The following is a 14,704-nucleotide window of genomic DNA, read 5'->3' as shown; positions in this document are numbered from 1 at the left end:
TTGTTTTATATATATACATACACAAGCAAAACCCAAAGCAGAACAAACAGCAAACAAATGAAAATTAGAAGCAAAAACAAACAGGAAACCAACCCCAACCTTTCCCCAACTCAATCTACCCTGGAGGCTACCATGCTATCCAGAGCCCCCCAAAAAAACAGGTGATGAATATTATATTCCTCATACACAATTCAATATCCTTAAGTCCACCAATATCACCATACATCCTGTGCAATCAAGAAATTCACTCTAGGCACATGACCAGTAAGTACTCTAGCACCAGCATTATCCATGCAAAACAGCAAACCTAGTGTGAAGCAATGCAGGCAGGTATGTGAGATTTGGCACCACACTAAATCTGGCTTCATGCTTAACTGTATTAAAAAGGAATTGCCAAACTGCTCATGTATTTCTTTGCAATATTTATTACTTTACCTTCATCAAGACTAAGAGCTTTAACTATGAAAATGTTAAGTATCCAAATTTCTCCAATTCTCTATCAGGTTTTAAAGAACATTTTATTATCTAAATTTCTTCAACTTATTAATATTATTTTTTTTTTTTGAGAGAGAGTCTCACTCTCGTCACCCAGGCTGGAGTGCAATGGTGCAATCTCAGCTCACTGCAACCTCCGCCTCTCGGGTTCAAGCAATTCTCCTGCCTCAGCCTCCTGAGTAGCTAGGATTACAGGCACTCACCACCACGCCTGGCTAATTTTTGTATTTTTGGTAGAGATAGGGTTTCACCATGCTGGCCAGGCTGGTCTCAAACTCCTGACCTCAGGTGATCCACCCATGTCAGCCTCCCAAAGAGCAAGGATTACAGGCGTGAGCCACTGCACCCAACCAAAACTTTTTCAACTTTCTATTTTTCTCTGCATGTGCGGAGAAACAAGAAAAACTACATACAACTTACACAGACTATGCACAACATGCCTGGGCTTTCCATCCCATCCCAGGTTTTTTTCTTCTTGTTTTTTCTTTAAATAACCAGTTATTTTACTCCAACACAAAAAACTCACCACACAAGACCCTTTCTCATACAAAATTATTATCTTTTCTTTACAATCTTCTTTGCCAAAAATACATCTTCGTATCCATGACTTTCTTCACACCTCTCTCCCTTACTTACTGGTTCCTTAGTACTTTGTTTTATAAATAATCATTTTCAAGTCCATAATTTGAATTAACTTTACTTTTAGATAACTTCTGAATTAGACATAATTATTCTTTTTCTCACTAATAGCACATTTGTGGCACATTTTGTAGACATAATTATATATTAACTATAATTCTTATCCTTGGTAACCTTAAATTTTAGTGAAACCCTAGGAAGCAATAAATCCTGAACTATCAGATATGAACATTTTATAGCTGAGAACATTTCTACAATTTCTAGAAACGTATTTCCCCATATCATAACCCTTTCTTGACTGGAAATGACCCAGATGTTAATGAGCTTCAAAAATAATTTTAAGATTTAAAGTTACACAAAAAGTTTACCTAAAATATTTATCCCATTTACATGTACTCAATTCTTTCATTTTTAACAGTTTATCTAGATTACTTCTGAAAACAGTTATTAGGCACCATCATTTAAAGTTGGTTATTTCCTTGTTAGCCAGTTTTTTCTTTTTTCTTTTTCTTCCTTTTTTTTTTTTGTTTATTTGTTTGTTTGAGACAGAGTCTCACCCTGTCACCTAGGCTGGAGTGCAGTGGTGCAATCTCAACTCACTGCAACCTCTGCCTCCTGGGTTCAAGCAATTGTCCTGCCTCAGCTTCCCAAGTAGCTAGGATTACAGGCATGCACCAGCACACCCAGCTAATTTGTATTTTTAGTAGAGATGGGATTTCACTACATTGGCCAGGCTGGTCTCAAACTCCTGACCTCAAGTGATCTTCCCACTTCAGCCTCCCAAAGTGCTGGGATTACAGGCATGAGCCACCACACCCGGCCTAACCAGTTTTTTCACAGCCAGTGAACTTCAGGTGCTCACTTAAGAGCCTCCAAGTTAAGGGCCGGGCAGGGTGGTTCACACCTGTAATCCCAGCACTTTGGGAGGCTGAGGCAGGTGGATCACGAGGTCAGGAGATCAAGACCATCCTGGCTAACACAGTGAAACTCCATCTCTACTAAAAACACAAAAAATTAGCCAGGCGTGGTGGCAGGCGCCTGTGATCCCAGCTACTTGGGCGGCTGAGACAGGAGAATAGTGTGAACCCGGGAGGCGGAGCCTGCAGTGAGCCGAGATCACGCTACTGCACTCCAGCCTGGGCGACAGAGCAAGACTCTGTCTCAAAAAAAAAAAAAAAAAAAAAAGAGCCTCCAAGTTAAAAACATAGGTATTTTAACCAATAACTCAGAAATTCAGCTGTTTTCATTAAACCAACAACATTCATTAGTGTTATCAAAAAATTTGCACAAAGATCATTTGGTTTGGGCTGGGTTTATAGTTTTATAACCTTCTATGCCAAACTCTGACACCTCAAACTATCTAACAGAGACAAATATAAAATCCAGACACAAATGTATGCTGACAATTCTGAAGACATTTATATTTTCATTTTACCAATAATTTTAAAACCAGTTTGTTTAGTAAAGATTTACTTAAGTCATGTGAACTTGAAAATTGCTTAGACTTATTTACTTAATTTGTGAGTGCTCTTATAAGCCAACACAACACATAACAGTAAGTGTACATACAAATAAACACATCTAGGTACGTAGACACATACATGAGCAAAAATCCAATAGCTTTTACCTTGGAACTTTACCCATGCCATAGCAATACAAACTCACCGGCTTTACATAATTACACTTTGTTTGCCCTGACAGGTAATCCAACAAAGGCTATGAGCCAAAATTTTGGGTAAAGCAGTTTTCATGGCAGTTTGATTTTTAAAGGCCAAACCTCCCCAGACTCCAAAGAACACTGGGGCTAAACAGCATCAAAGGAAAACATCACATATTAACCAGGCCCGACTCTGCTTAGAACAGCAGAACAAAAGCCTGGATACCTGCAACTCCATCCCACTTTCCCATTCAACAGCAAACTCCAGATTCCAAACAAGATTGGGGCCAAACAGTATTGCAAAAGATTATCAAATTGAATTCTAATTCCTCATGCCTATATCAAATACACACAATCACCAGAACACTATCTAACTACTGCAGCAACAGACAAGCCCCTAGTGTCCAAACTGAAACAGTCAGGGTGCTTCCTCTCTCTTCTGTGTTTGGGCTTGATCAACCAGCAAATGGAAATTCCTTAAGGAATTTCCCAAATTGAGAGGAGCTGACCCTGCCGTCTGGTACCCAAAAAAGAGGCTCACTTGCTGGGACATAACACACAAGTACAAACAAGTCCCCAAGAGTGTCCATACTGAAACAGTCAGGGTGTTTCCCTCTCAGTCAGTTGGGCTTGTTCCACCTACAAATGGAAATTCCCTTAAACATTTCCCAGGTTGAGAGGAGTAGATCCTGCTGTCTGGACCCACAAAGGACACTCACCCATCTGGGTGCCTAGCTTGAGTCTGAAGCTCTATCTCATCAACTATAGCTGCAGTGGTGGGTCACAAAACATAATCTGGGTGTTGGGATTCTTCCTTGCAGTGAGGATGGTCATGGTGATGGGACCAATACTCCAAAAGATGTCTATCTCGGGGAACTATCACTCACTGAGAAGGGAATGGGTGCCTGGAGGCATTGGAAGCCTGTAGGTACTATGCCTTATGCCCATTGTTTCCTGAGACTGCCCTCAGGATGGCAAGAACAGTGCCTCTCCACTTACCACTGTATCTCCAGCACCTGCACAACACCTGGTCCACAGGAGGGATACTATCAATGGATGCTGAATGAACTAATTCTTTTTTTTTTTTTTTTTGAGATGGAGTCTTGCTCTGTTGCCCAGGTTGGAATGCAGTGGCACGATCTCGGCTCACTGCAACCTCCACCTCCCAGGTTCAAGCGATTATCCTGCCTCAGCCGCCTGAGTAGCTGGGATTACAGGCGCGTGCCACCATACCTGGCAATTTTTTTTTATTTTTAGTAGAGATGGGGTTTCACTGTGTTGCCCAGGCTGGTCTTGAACGCCTGACCTCAAGTGATCTGCCCACCTCAGCCTCCCAAAGTGCTGGGATTACAGGTGTGAGCCACTGTGCCCGTCCTAATTATATTATTTAATCCCCCTACAACTATATAAACTAAGTTTTGTCATCCCCATCTTACAAAAGAAAGAGACTGAGACACATGGAGGTTAAGCAATTTTTCTCCGGTTATACAGCTAGAGCTGGGGCTTGAACCATCAAGATCAATCTAGCTCCAAATCCAGTGTTCTTTCCACTATTCATTCATTCATTCAACAAATGTTTATTGAGCACCTACTCTATGCCAGTCCTATTCCAGCAGGTAGGGATAGGACAGTAAACACACACAAATCCTTTTCTTCATGAAGCTTACAGTCTAGGAGACAAAATTCCAGATTGATAAGAAAGATATATAGCATGTCAGAGTGATAGTGCTAAGGACAAACATAAGGAGATAAAAGACATAAGGGCAGGGGATAGGAAGTACTGGGAGGTTGCAATTTGAGACAAGGTGGCCAAGAGGTGTCCCTGAGAAGATGCCATTTGAGAACATTCCTGAAGGAGGGAGGAAAGGCGGGGAGGGAGGGAGGGAGGGAGGGAGCCATGTGGGTCGGAAGCATTCCAGGCAGATGGAGCTGCTGGTGCAGAGGCTCTGAGGCAATAGGAATGAAGCCAGAGAGAGTCTTAAGGCCGTGGGAGGACTCTGTTCCTCTGAGGAAGGTGGGCCGCTGGAGGGACTCTGCACCTCTTAACTGGATCACTCGGGCCACTGGGTTGAGAACAGCCTGTGGTGGGAACATGGCAGCAGCTGGGAGACAGCCCCACAGCCTCTGTGTTCTCCCCACAGTACTCCCATTCGCCACCTTCTTGTGGATCTGTGGGTGGTTTGTCTGCACCTTCCGCTCTGTGCCCGCAGCCGTCTCCTCCTCCTGACCTTCACCGTCACCAATCTGAATTACCCCAACAACCTGTGCTTTGGGGCGGAGTTTAATAGCCCTGTGAGGAGCCTGCCTTTCCACTTGACTCCAGGTTACTTGACAAGACCCAGAACTAGAATAGAGACTTGCCCAATCAATGTTTAAACCAACGAAGCTTTTAGGCTTTGTTTCTCCCCTCCAAAAATTTCCCTTCAAACCCCTAAGGGAAGGGGAAAAGGAAGGAAAATTTCATGGGTCCCCCGCTGCAGCTCTGCCTGGGACAGCTGGCCCATGGGTCTGGCTGGGACTGGACCTGAGGACCAGGGTGGGTAAATAAATGTCAGATGTTTGCAAGAGGGATCTGCAGCCAGCAAGCCCTGTTGGGCCCCTGGCTTCCCCGCTCCTCTGAGTCAAGCCCCTTTATTATAAAGGGGATACCTTTATAATGCTTTGCAAAGTGGCGGGACGAACACCTGCAATGTCACACCACTGTCTCCCTACCCCACTCCGCCCAGCCATCCAGCCTGCACTGACCTTCTTCTGAGGGGAAGGACATCTAAAGCCATGCCATGGAGTAAGGACACAGCCACATGGCAGATGTGGTGCCTGGGCATTTGCAATGTGGCTGGGATAAATGAGATGCACTGTAAGTATAAAATAATACCTACCACATTTTCAAGACTTTTGGTTCACGCCTGTAATCTCAGCACTTTGAGAAGCCAAGGCAGGAAGATCGCTTGAACCCAGGAGTTTGAGAACAGCCTGGACAACATAGTAAGACCCCCATCTCTATTTTTAAAAATAAAAATAAAATACCTTGTACAAAATAAAACTGTAAAATAGCTCATCAATAACATATATAAAAATGTGTTTTGGAATTAAAATATATTAATTTAAATGTATTAATCTCATGGGTTTCTTTTTCATTTTTGAATGCAGCTATTAGAAAAGTTTAAATTATATATGAGGCTCACACTATATTTCTTTTTTCTTCCCCGCGCCCCACCTCCCGGTCCCCAGACGGAGCCTTGCTCTGTCACCCAGGTCGGAGTGCAATGGTGCAATCTCGCCTCACTGCAACCTCTGCCTCCCAAGTTCAAGCAATTTTCCTGCCTCAGCCTCCTGAGTAGCTGGGATTACAGGGGCCTGCCACCATGCCTGGCTAATTTTTGTATTTTTAGTAGAGACGAGGTTTCACCATGTTGGCCAGGCTGGTCTTGAACTCCTGACCTCGTGATCTGCCCACCTCAGCCTCCCAAAGTGCTGGGATTACAGGCGTGAGCCACCATGCCCGGTGGCTCAGGCTATATTTCTAGTGGACAAGACTGTTCTAGAATTATGACTGGCCTCCAGTCATCTCCACGGAACAAAGGAAACAGATGCAAAAGCAGGTCGAGCACCATTATTTTGTGAACTGATAATGACAAGATAAGGGTGATCTTGTTTTTCTTTTCTAGTTCATACACATCAGGAGGAGAAAGCAAGAGACATCACAGGGGCTGATCCAGGAGATGAGGGACAGCCTACAACAGCTCCAGCCAGCCTGCCCTTCACCAGTCCAGAGGGTGGTGTGTGTGGTGCCAGATTTGCCTATTAGAAGCTCCAACCATGTCCCTGTTAAACTTCAGAACCCTCCATGGGCCCCTTACACAGCCCAAGTGCCTCACTATGGGCCTTCAAGACCCTGAACAGCCTGAGCCGAACTTGTCTTTCCAGCTTCATCTCACATGCTTCCTGCTCAAAACCCCCACAGCTGTCAGTTCACGCTATCATTTAGTCTGCTAATCAATCATTCAACAAATATGTATTGATTACATCCTACACACTAGCTACCGAGGTCATGATGATTAGCAAAAGAGGCACTGTCCGTGTTCTTGCTGGGGACCACACATCTAGCAGGGAATGACAGGTAAATACATAATAGGCAATTAAGCACATTGCAGTAAAAGTAGCTGTTGGGGAAGCACAGGGGCCATGGGTGCACCAAAGAGGCACCTAAACCAGCCTGCAAGTCAGAGAGGGCTTCCTGGAGGAGGTGGCATCTCAGTTGAAGAATGCAAGTCACCCAGACTGAGGCTGGGGAGTGGCAAATGTCCCAGGCAAGGGAGAACTCTTGAGTTCAAAAACTGGAAGGGCAGAGAGGAGGGCAGGGTGCCAGTGGCAAATGACTGGCCTGGTGTATATGGAAGGGGCTTTATGAGCCTTATGAAGGACTGTGGCATTTCTTCTGAAGTGTTTATTCCGGGAGCTCGTGTCTCCCGCCTGAAAGGCCTTCACCCCTCCTCCCTGTTCACTCAAATCCTGCTTCCCCAGTAGGATCCAGTCTGTGGGGCAAGCCAGGCATTTGACGGAGAATGAGCAAAGGGCTTTTGGAGGCTCCAGCCTAGGGCCAAGGGATGGAGGTACTGGGGCTGTGTTTGGGGGTCCGCTGGTGTTGGAGTTTGGGGCTAAAGCTGGGTTTGAGGTTGGCGTTGGGTTTAGGGGCTGGATTCAAGAACAGGAGTTGAGGTTCCGGCTGAGCGTGAGGTTGGGATCTAGGACCTTAGTCCAGAATTTGAGTTGGAGTTAGCAGTTGGGGGCCGAGGTTTCCAGCCAGATTTGGGGTTGGATCTGGAGTTGGGACTTTAATTGAATTTGGAAATGGGGCTGGGGGTTGGGGCTGAGATATGCGGCAGGAGCTGGGGCAGGGGTGGAAGCTGGAGGTTCTAGCTAGGGTTTGCAGCTGCAGCTGGAGTTAGGGGTTGGTTTTGAAGCTGGAGCTAAAGCTAAATCGGGGTGGGAGCTGGGAAATGGGTTGGCGCCCAGGCTCTGGGGCAGATAGACGACATTCCTCCTGCTGCCCAGGTCTGCGAATTGTGTTCCGAGCCCTAACTGCAGCGGACAGAAGCCCCTCCCTTCCCAGGAATGCCTCAGCACAGCAGAAGGAGCAGTGCCACGTCAGCCAATCGGCTCAGGCCCTGCCCTGGAAACGACACCTGTTCATCCTCCTCCCCCCAGGCTCACCTGAGTGCAGGTTAGGCAGGTGAAGTGTCTCCCCGGAAACCAAGCTAGAGTGCCCCACCTGCTCGGCCCTGCCTTATCGGATCGGATCCAGCACATCCAGGCTTCTCGTGAGTTCCCCCATTGTCCCCCAACGCCCCGCCGCCCCCACGTTCTCCCACTCGCTTTTCCCCTGAGAACCTCCACCCCGCCCCCATTCTGGCCCCCGTTGTCTCAGCACACCTGTGCAAGCACTTTCAGACCAGCGAAATCACAGCCCAGGGGAATGCTGGGACTGACTCCACGGCCACGCCCACCTCCCCCACTTCCTTGAGGGCATCGGCACCAGCCCCCGCCCACCTGGGGGGTAGGGGTCAGCCTCTGCAGAGGAGTCTCCGGGAGGACAGATACCTCGTCAGGATGTAACCTATGCACGGCCACACAGTAATATTCCCAGAATGACCCAGGACCTACGTCTTCTGCCCTGTCCTGCCTTGGAGGGGTAACATCGTTTTCATGTATTCAAAAAGCACGCTTTGAGCATCTATGAAGGCTCTAGGCCCCACTGGAATTCTGAAACGAAGATGTCAGGTGACTCATCCCCACCCCTCAGGATAAATGTTATTGTCCTCACTTTTCAGACAAGGAGACTGAGGCTGTAAGAGATGAACCACTCAGGCTTCCTGGCCCCTCCCCCAGACCCCTCTCCTGGGCTCTGCAGGGCTCTGAGCTGACTAACCCACACCCACAGTTAGCACAGGCACCAGCCTGCTTGCTTCTGTCTCTGCCTTCCGTTGCAAAACTGGGGCTCCTTGAGGGCAGGGACCTCATGTGCTTTATTTTTGCCCAATGTGAGACATGCTGTCCTCTGGAGGACAGGTTAAATCAGCAGCCACCGTTAGGTGCCTGGCCATGATCCCACCGGTGGGAAGGACTGGAGCTGGGGGTTCAAATCCAGAGCCCTCCTTTTTCCTTTGCTCCACTTTAGAGAAATCGTGGAGGAGGATGGCATGGGGGAATGGCGAGTGTGAAGAAGAGCAAGGGGAGCAGAAAGACCAGTGAGGAGGTGGAGGCAGGAGCCGAGGATACAAGAGCAGGGAGCTGGCTAGAGAAATGTTTAGAGGTGGAGCCCCGGGGACAGGATGTGGATTAGATACAGCAGAGGGAGGAGGAGCTGGCTGAGAGGGTGGTGATGTCATGCCTGAAGTGAGGAACACAGGAGGAACAGGTTGGAGTAAGATAATGAGCTTGGTTGGGACCTGTTGCATCACAGGGACATCAAGGTGACAATTGACTCAGGAGGGAGATGTAGGTTGGAGAGAGGAACTTGGGAACTGGCAGCTTATATCACCGAACTCATGGCTGTGAGATTGGATGGGATGTTAGGGGAAGGAGGGTGTTAGGGGTCTGGTCCTAACCCACAGAGAAGGAGGAGACACAGCCCTAAAAGAGAAGTGTCAAGGTCAGTCAGGCTTCTGGTTCCAGAAGGGTTAAGTCATAAGCACCCCCTCCGTCCCCACAGCTCCCCCCCAGGAACCAGTGGTGACAGCTGAGGCCATGTGAGTAGGATCCTGAATGAGGCTTTATCTCTGGCTGTTCATCCCATTGTCCACCGTGGCACCAGCTCCCCCAGCCAGCCGGGATGGGACCAGCGACTGAGACAGCCAGAGGCAGAGAGGTCAGGGCCTGGGTGAGGGGATTCCCTGGAGGGTTTTAGGGGGTACCCTATGGGCGGGGTACTCCCCTGGGGTCATCAGAGAGCCATTCCCAAGGGACAGTGCTGCAGAGGGGGCTATCCCGGGGGGATTTGGGGGGAACACCGGGGTGGATTCTCAGGGATCATCCCCAAGGCTCCCAGGTGGGACCATGGGGGACAGGTGGGCTGGGAAGTTAAGACTGTGATCCTTCCCCTACAGGTGAGGGTGACCATATCCTGGACTGTGAGAGGAATGGGACTCTGGGCCTGTAGCTGCCACGCAGGTGGCAGGTGCTCCAGGCTGTGATCTGCACCCTCTGACGCCCGACATTGACCTCCTACCCTGACCCCTGCCTGACCAAGCCATGTCTGAACAGCAGGGTCAAGCCCCAGGGGGCCGGGGGCTGCCCCCGGATATGCTGGCAGAGCAGGTGGAGCTGTGGTGGTCCCAGCAGCCGCGGCGCTCGGCGCTCTGCTTTGTCGTGGCCGTGGGCCTCGTGGCAGGCTGTGGCGCGGGCGGCGTGGCACTGCTGTCAACCACCAGCAGCCGCTCGGGTGAATGGCGGCTAGCAACGGGCACTGTGCTCTGTTTCCTGGCTCTGCTGGTTCTGGTGAAACAGCTGATGAGCTCGGCTGTGCAGGACATGAACTGCATCCGCCAAGCCCACCATGTGGCCCTGCTGCGCAGTGGTGGAGGGGCCGATGCCCTCGTGGTGCTGCTCAGTGGCCTCGTGCTGCTGGTCACCGGTCTGACCCTGGCCGGGCTGGCCGCTGCCCCTGCTCCTGCTCGGCCGCTGGCCGCCATGCTGTCTGTGGGCATTGCTCTGGCTGCCTTGGGCTCGCTTTTGCTGCTGGGCCTGCTGCTGTATCAAGTGAGCGTGAGCGGACACTGCCCCTCCATCTGTATGGCCACTCCCTCCACCCACAGTGGCCATGGCAGCATCTTCAGCATCTCAGGACAGTTGTCTGCTGGCCAGCGTCACGAGACCACATCCAGCATCGCCAGCCTCATCTGACGGAGCCAGAGCCGCCCTTCTTCCCACACCGGCCTCAGCGTCCCCAGAGCCGAGCCAGGGTGTGAGTGCATGTGGACATTGAGTATACATGAGTGCGTGTATGCCCCCAGGCTGGGTCAGCTCTTCTGTGGATTGCATGGCATGTGATTAAGAGCCCATGTGTTCCCACATATCCGTATCATGTGAAAGTTAATGCGTGCCTCCTTGGAACTGGGTGTTTGTGTCCATGGAACTTCCTCTCTATATCTCAGGTCAGTAGGCGCAGAAACGCCTCATGATGAAGATTCTTGAGCCCCGTTTCCAAAACCCGTCAAATCCAATCCTGTCCTGTAACATCCATCAAGGATTTCCTTAGGGGTGACTGCTGCCCACCCAAGACTGCACCAGTGCCTGCTCATTGAGGAGAGTAACTGCTGGCCAGGCAGAAGGAATATGGGCTCTGCAATGAGACACACCTGGAGGGGACTCTCCCGTTGAGCACTAGCAGCTGGAGGAGTTGGGAGTTCGTGGCTATCGTGGTTGTGTTCATCGATTGTGGGGATGAAATGTCATTGTGTATGGAAGGTGGGGCTCGTGGCTGATGTGCAATAAAATGGCGGCTGCCGTGTCATTGTCTCCATCTCAGGATCTCACCTCAGAGACCCTTCCTCCCTTACCCCAAGCCCCGCCCCATCCAAAGCGAATTCCTCACTCCTATCTCAGCCTCATAAACGGTGCCTTGAGGGTCTCCTCAGTCAGGCCTGTGGTTTCTCCTCTTAGGTAGGGAGAGGACGGAGTGGATGCCAGCCTTGGGAAGGTGGTTGGTTTCCAGTCCCAGGGAGAGGTGAGGGACCTCAGTCCTTCACATTTGCTCACATGCTAGTTCAAGATGAGGCCTTAAGTGTTTGGTGTTATCAGCTGGTTTCTCTGGCAACTGCACCTCCCTTTGGCTGTGCCTCTTCAGCAGATTCCCTGAGGGTGGCTGGGAGGCTACGGCTCCCTGCCCCACCTCTGAAACCAGAACATCCCGCGTCTGGGCAGTGGCTGCACCAGCTGGCCTGCTCTAGGTTCCTGGGCATGGGAGAGGTGTTTCAAATCCCCTAGGGTGGTGAGAGTCACTTCCTGCTTGGAGTCAGCCCTGAGAGGATCTCCCCTCTGTAGCATGCGGTGCCATTTCCTGGGTGATGGAATTCCACGGGAAGCAGCACTCAAGTGTTTCATGATTTCCTGCTTCTCGAGGTGCAGACTGCATGAAGCCCGTGGAAGATGCCCAGAAAAGCAGGGAAATGAGACCTGTCTCCAAAGAGACGTTACAGTAGAGCTACAGAGGCTCTGACAACAAAAAGTTGGCTTTCAGCAGAAAAGGTCAAGGATGTCTCCTGGAGAAAACACCAGGCTGACAGATGAGGGGAAGAGTGTTGCCAATGGAGGGAGGGAACAGCGTGAACAGACCTGGGAGAGAAAGACAAGGCGTGTCCCAGAACGCCAAGGAAAACAGAAATGGCTCTCCTGGGTGCTCCAGGGGTGCCTCATACCCACCATATTCAAAACGGACCCTGCTCCTCTCATCTTGAATGAGCTCCTCTCTCTCACCCGGAGGTGCCATGCTCAGGGGGCATCTAGGGTAGAGACTCGTTGCAGTGCTAGTTGACACCGTCACTGTCTCCTCACCCAAGTCCAGTGACAAATCACCAACTCCTCTGGTTTGCCTCACACAGATTTCTCTGACAATCCATATCTTCATGCTCACTGCCCAGAAGGGACCCTGTTCATTCCTGCCTGAGTGGCACATCAGCCTCCTCCTCTCTCCCTGCTTCTGCTCTTTTCTCTTCATTCCCCTTCCCCCTGCCATGCACACACACGTCCCTTGAGCCAGAGTGATCATCCTAAAGCTAAAACGAAAATCTGCCCCAGAGCCTATCTGTGGCTGCCCATACCTCAGCCTTCCCAAGTGCTGGGATTATAGGCGTGAGCCACCGCGCCCAGCCGACATAGAGTAGGTTCTTTATTGGATGGATGAAGGACTCTGGCATGGCCAGATGGCAATGAGTGTGCAAAGAGCAAGGAGAGACCCACCTCTAACTGGGAGGGGATAGGGAAGGTAGGCCACTGCCCCTGTTGGCCCTGAATCTGTCCCTCCCAAAGCCCCCTGCTCTCTACCGCAGTTCTCACTCTTCCTGAGTTCCCAAGAGCAATCTATCACTATGACCCACTCCTGGCCTGATATGGGACTACAGAATGTCCTGCTTTCCTGTAATATGGGGAGAAATACCCTTTCCTTTCATCTGAGACAGGGTTAGACTCTTTTGCAATTCTCACATTATTTCTTTCCTTTTCTTTTGAGGTCAAGTCTCACTCTGTCACCCAGGCTGGAGTGCAGTGGCGTGATCTCTGCTCACTGCAACCTTTGCCTCGCAGGTTCAAGCGATTCTCGTGCCTCACCCTCCCGGGTAGCTGGGACTACAGGCGCATGCCACCTTGCCTGGCTATTTACAATATTTCTTTTAAGAAACTAAAGAAAAAACAGAAGCACAGAGGCTTAGAAAATGGGGAAAGAGAGGGTTACCTGGCATAAGCATCTGACTGAGCAGCTGCCGTGGGTGAGTCCAGCACCAGGCTCTCCTGGGAAGGACGGGGGATGCAGACTAGGACTTATGGCCCCAGAGCACTGATCCCATAGGGTAATGGACACCCAACTGTAACAGGAGACAGGTGATGGTAGCAGCTAGGTGAGGCACGGGCAGGGAAGAAATGTGTCTACCTCCTCAATCACTAAAGTAGGCTTCTCACAACCTCTTGCCTTCAGCCTGCTCAAATCATTTCACTAAATACTTTCTCTGCCTCCATTGCAAACAGAAGCCCACTGGCATCTCCGTTCTCCCTCTGTAAAGCTGCTGCCTCCTGACTTCACTGCTCCCTCCTGCCCATCCCCTTACCATCTAGTTAAGGTTCTGTGGCCATCATTTCACCTGCTCTTTGACAGACTTGTCAAGTCCTTAGCCCCCTACCCTTGGGTCCCACCCTCCCAGCCAAACCCCCTCCAGAGACAATCCACCCATCTGCCTTGGAGGCACCTGCCCCACTGTAAGTGGCCATTAGAGAAATCTGCATAGCCAGACAGCCTGCTGTCACTGCGAACTCCTCTATCAAGTTCTCAGCTGAGGCCAGGCATGGTGGTTCATACCTGTAATCTCCGCGCTTTGGGAAGCTGAGGTGGGTGGATTGCTTGAGCCCAGGAGCTCAAGACCAGCCTGGGTAACATGGCAAAAACCCCGTTTCTACTAAAAATACGAAAAAGAAAAGTTCTCAGCTGAATCTGCACTGCGGCTCCTCAGTGACACTGCCTTTTCCTGGTTGGCTTCTGCTCCTACAGTGACTCTGAAGTTCTCTCCACCCTCTTCACCACCCCCCACCCCCACATCCCCTCCCTCTGCACTCACCTCCCACCCCCAACACCACTCTCAGCAGAAGACTTAGCCTCCTCTTTTCTTGAGAAGGTGAGAGCCCGTGACAGGAGCCCTTCACCATGGCTCCCACCAAATCCCTTACTCCTACTTGTCCAATGGCCTTGGAATTTGAACTTTGTCCTCAGGACACTGGAAAACATGGAAAGACTTTCCCCAGGGGAGTAGGGTACCATGGCCAGAATAGGATTTGGGACATGCTGGCTGCTGTGTGGAGCCAGGGACTGGCCTTAGAAGAAAAAGAATGAGAAGAAATGGCCAAACAGCCTGTCTCGGCTGGCCACTGAGGGACGAGAAGCAGCTGGCCCAGCTAGAGAGGTTAGGAAGAGTATCCCGGAAAGAAGGAGTAAGTAGCACAAAGAAGGGTCCAGATCTGGAAATCTAAACTGGCATTGGATGAATGAAAAATCCAAAACAGGGGCTGATGGAGAGACAGCATAGCCTGGTCTGGACCTAGAGGCTCCCATCGGTAGCAGTGAGGTGGAGAGAGGAGCTTGACACATGTCCCTCCTGGGTTTAACAGTCAAACTCTAGGTTCTCAGCCATGTCCCTTCATATCTGAGCCTGG

General features: G+C 50.2%; 1 protein-coding gene across 2 annotated transcripts; it reads left to right on the top strand.

Annotated features, from left to right (window-relative positions):
* Positions 1-7,904: 7,904 nt before the first annotated feature.
* On the top strand, positions 7,905-11,312 carry TMEM125 (transmembrane protein 125). Of its 2 annotated transcripts, none has more exons than XM_055255410.2 (3): positions 7,905-8,112; positions 9,504-9,659; positions 9,898-11,312. In XM_055255410.2, exon 3 carries the CDS (start codon positions 10,043-10,045, stop codon positions 10,691-10,693), a length of 651 nt encoding a protein of 216 aa, XP_055111385.1. In that variant the 5' UTR covers positions 7,905-8,112; positions 9,504-9,659; positions 9,898-10,042; the 3' UTR covers positions 10,694-11,312. The 2 variants fall into 2 exon arrangements, with proteins under 2 accessions (XP_055111385.1, XP_063483831.1); XM_063627761.1 differs by having other exon boundaries at positions 7,988-8,572.
* The last annotated feature ends 3,392 nt before the right edge of the window (positions 11,313-14,704 follow it).

This window comes from Symphalangus syndactylus, chromosome 12 (assembly GCF_028878055.3).
Source record: "Symphalangus syndactylus isolate Jambi chromosome 12, NHGRI_mSymSyn1-v2.1_pri, whole genome shotgun sequence".
NCBI lineage: Eukaryota > Metazoa > Chordata > Mammalia > Primates > Hylobatidae > Symphalangus > Symphalangus syndactylus.
The sequence above is the reverse complement of the archived record's forward strand: the minus strand, read 5'-3'. Positions and strand labels throughout refer to the sequence as shown.

Bases quoted from the DNA above. Each gene is read 5' to 3' on its own strand.
- TMEM125 (XM_055255410.2), top strand. From the start codon at position 10,043: ATGTCTGAACAGCAGGGTCAAGCCCCAGGGGGCCGGGGGCTGCCCCCG.